At 39.0% G+C, this 2,500-nt stretch overlaps 1 protein-coding gene across 1 annotated transcript in view; it reads left to right on the top strand.

Annotated features, from left to right (window-relative positions):
- The window catches only part of LOC122244982 (myosin heavy chain, muscle), a 10,364-nt gene that overhangs the window by 925 nt on the left and 6,939 nt on the right, over positions 1–2,500 (top strand). Inside the window, exons 3-10 of the mRNA XM_086536718.1 lie at positions 20–119; positions 235–324; positions 419–581; positions 776–879; positions 1,019–1,156; positions 1,273–1,542; positions 1,656–1,826; positions 1,952–2,279. Coding sequence (XP_086392844.1) covers positions 20–119; positions 235–324; positions 419–581; positions 776–879; positions 1,019–1,156; positions 1,273–1,542; positions 1,656–1,826; positions 1,952–2,279 — 1,364 coding nt within the window. The remainder of the gene's footprint in view (positions 1–19; positions 120–234; positions 325–418; positions 582–775; positions 880–1,018; positions 1,157–1,272; positions 1,543–1,655; positions 1,827–1,951; positions 2,280–2,500) is intronic.

Here is a 2,500-nt window from a genome sequence, read left to right as displayed (position 1 = left end):
TTTATTACTCTATCTACAGCGGTGAATCCGGTGCTGGCAAGACTGAGAACACAAAGAAGGTGTTGTCCTACTTCGCCAACGTTGGTGCCTCAGAGAAAAAAGAGGGCGAGTCCAAACAGGTAGCATATTTTTTTATAATTTATTTTTTCACTAAACTTATATTTGAATTTTCACCAAACAGTTATTATCCGATGCGAAAGAAACCTTAGTCTATCGCATTCTTGTGTCTTGCAGAATCTTGAGGACCAGATTATCCAAACCAACCCCATCCTTGAGGCTTACGGTAACGCCAAGACCACTCGTAACGATAACTCTTCTCGTTTCGTAAGTATACGTGTTTGGTTTCTTCACATGTGTGTTAGGAATATAAAAAATAAAGAAACTCAGTTAATTTTCTATATCTTCTCTTTAAACACAGGGTAAGTTCATCCGCGTCCACTTCGCTCCCAACGGCAAGCTTTCCGGCGCTGATATCGAGGTCTACCTGCTGGAGAAGGCTCGTGTCATCTCCCAGTCCCCCGCCGAGCGTGGCTACCATATCTTCTACCAGCTCATGTGTGATCAAATTGACTACATCAAGAGTAGGTATTTTGTAATTTAAGAAGGTAGACGCCAATATATACTATTTATGACGTAATTTTTAAACATATAAAACCGAATAACAAAGATACTACTAGTATAAGTTGATCAGGATATACAATAATAAACTGTCTTTGCCAATATTCAGGATAAGAATTATGATACAATTTTTATCATTCTAATTCCTCTCCATCAGAAATATGTCTCTTGTCCGACGACATTTACGACTACCATTACGAAGCTCAGGGTAAGGTCACCGTCCCATCCATCGACGACAAGGAGGACATGCAGTTCACTCACGTAAGTATATAATATCCATAAATCAGATAGTCTCATTACCCAAACTATATAACGCAAATATCTGAATTGTGATTCATGACTAAATGCTAATAAAGAAAACCAGTATTGATAGCTATACCAATCTATTATTTACGTTCAGGATGCTTTCGACGTTCTCAACTTCTCCCATGAGGAAAGGGACAACTGCTACAAGGTTACTGCGTCAGTCATGCATTTTGGTAACATGAAGTTCAAGCAGAGGGGTCGTGAGGAGCAGGCTGAAGCCGACGGTACTGAGGTATAACTATACGTTAGAACGTAATCATTATTACCCTATATTGCCAGATAGATATATCTATATATGTAAATTCTATTCGAACATTTTACACTTTCTTCTTCCCTTTGTTCCTGAAGGCCGGAGAAATTGTTGCAACTCTGCTCGGTGTTGACGCCGAGGAGCTCTACAGGAACTTCTGCAAGCCCAAGATCAAGGTCGGTGCTGAGTTCGTCACCAAGGGTATGAATGTCGACCAAGTGAACTACAATATCGGTGCCATGGCTAAGGGTATCTTCTCACGCGTGTTCTCATGGCTCGTCAGGAAGTGTAACATGACACTTGAGACTGGCCAGACTCGTGCCATGTTCATCGGTGTACTCGATATTGCCGGCTTCGAGATTTTTGATGTAAGTTCTATATAAGCATGCATAAATGTTATTTCTCCTTACACTTGTAAGATATTTAATGTATCAGTATTAAAGAGAATTTAAATAGTAACATCTTCCATTTTCTCCACTAGTTCAACGGTTTCGAGCAGATTTGTATCAACTTCTGTAATGAGAAGTTGCAGCAATTCTTCAACCATCACATGTTCGTGCTGGAGCAAGAAGAATATGCAAAGGAGGGTATTGTTTGGCAGTTCGTCGACTTCGGTATGGATTTGCAGGCTTGCATTGAACTCTTCGAGAAGGTGATTTTATCATTAAAAGTATTATCTTCATACCATTAAATTCAGATCCTTTAATGGAGAAATCTTCTTCAGTGGCCTGACCTTAAATATGTCGAGTCAAGCCTTTCTCTTAATTTTTTTTCCAGAAAATGGGTCTCCTCTCCATCCTCGAGGAAGAGTCTATGTTCCCCAAGGCTACTGACAAGACTTTCGAGGAGAAGCTCAACAACAACCATCTCGGAAAGTCTCGTTGCTTCATCAAGCCCAAGCCTCCGAAGCCCGGCCAACCCGACAACCACTTTGCCATTGTTCACTACGCTGGCACTGTGTCCTACAACCTGACTGGCTGGCTTGAGAAGAACAAGGATCCTCTCAACGACACCGTTGTCGACCAGCTCAAGAAGTCCTCCAACGCCCTGACGGTTGAGATCTTCGCTGACCATCCCGGCCAGTCTGGAGATGGAGGAGGCAAAGGTAAAAACATTTTTATATTCTATCTTTTCTTTCATGTTTCTTTTATGTTTTGTAGTATAATAAACGGAAAAAATCGGGTGGTATATATATATATATATATATATATATATATATATATATATATATATATATATATATATATATATATATATATATATACATACATACATACATATATATATATATATATATATATATATATATATATATTAGTTTTTATT

This window comes from Penaeus japonicus, unplaced genomic scaffold (assembly GCF_977035675.1).
Source record: "Penaeus japonicus unplaced genomic scaffold, GWHDUDI00000001_assembly GWHDUDI00000005, whole genome shotgun sequence".
Classification (NCBI taxonomy): Eukaryota; Metazoa; Arthropoda; class Malacostraca; order Decapoda; family Penaeidae; genus Penaeus; species Penaeus japonicus.
The sequence above is the reverse complement of the archived record's forward strand: the minus strand, read 5'-3'. Positions and strand labels throughout refer to the sequence as shown.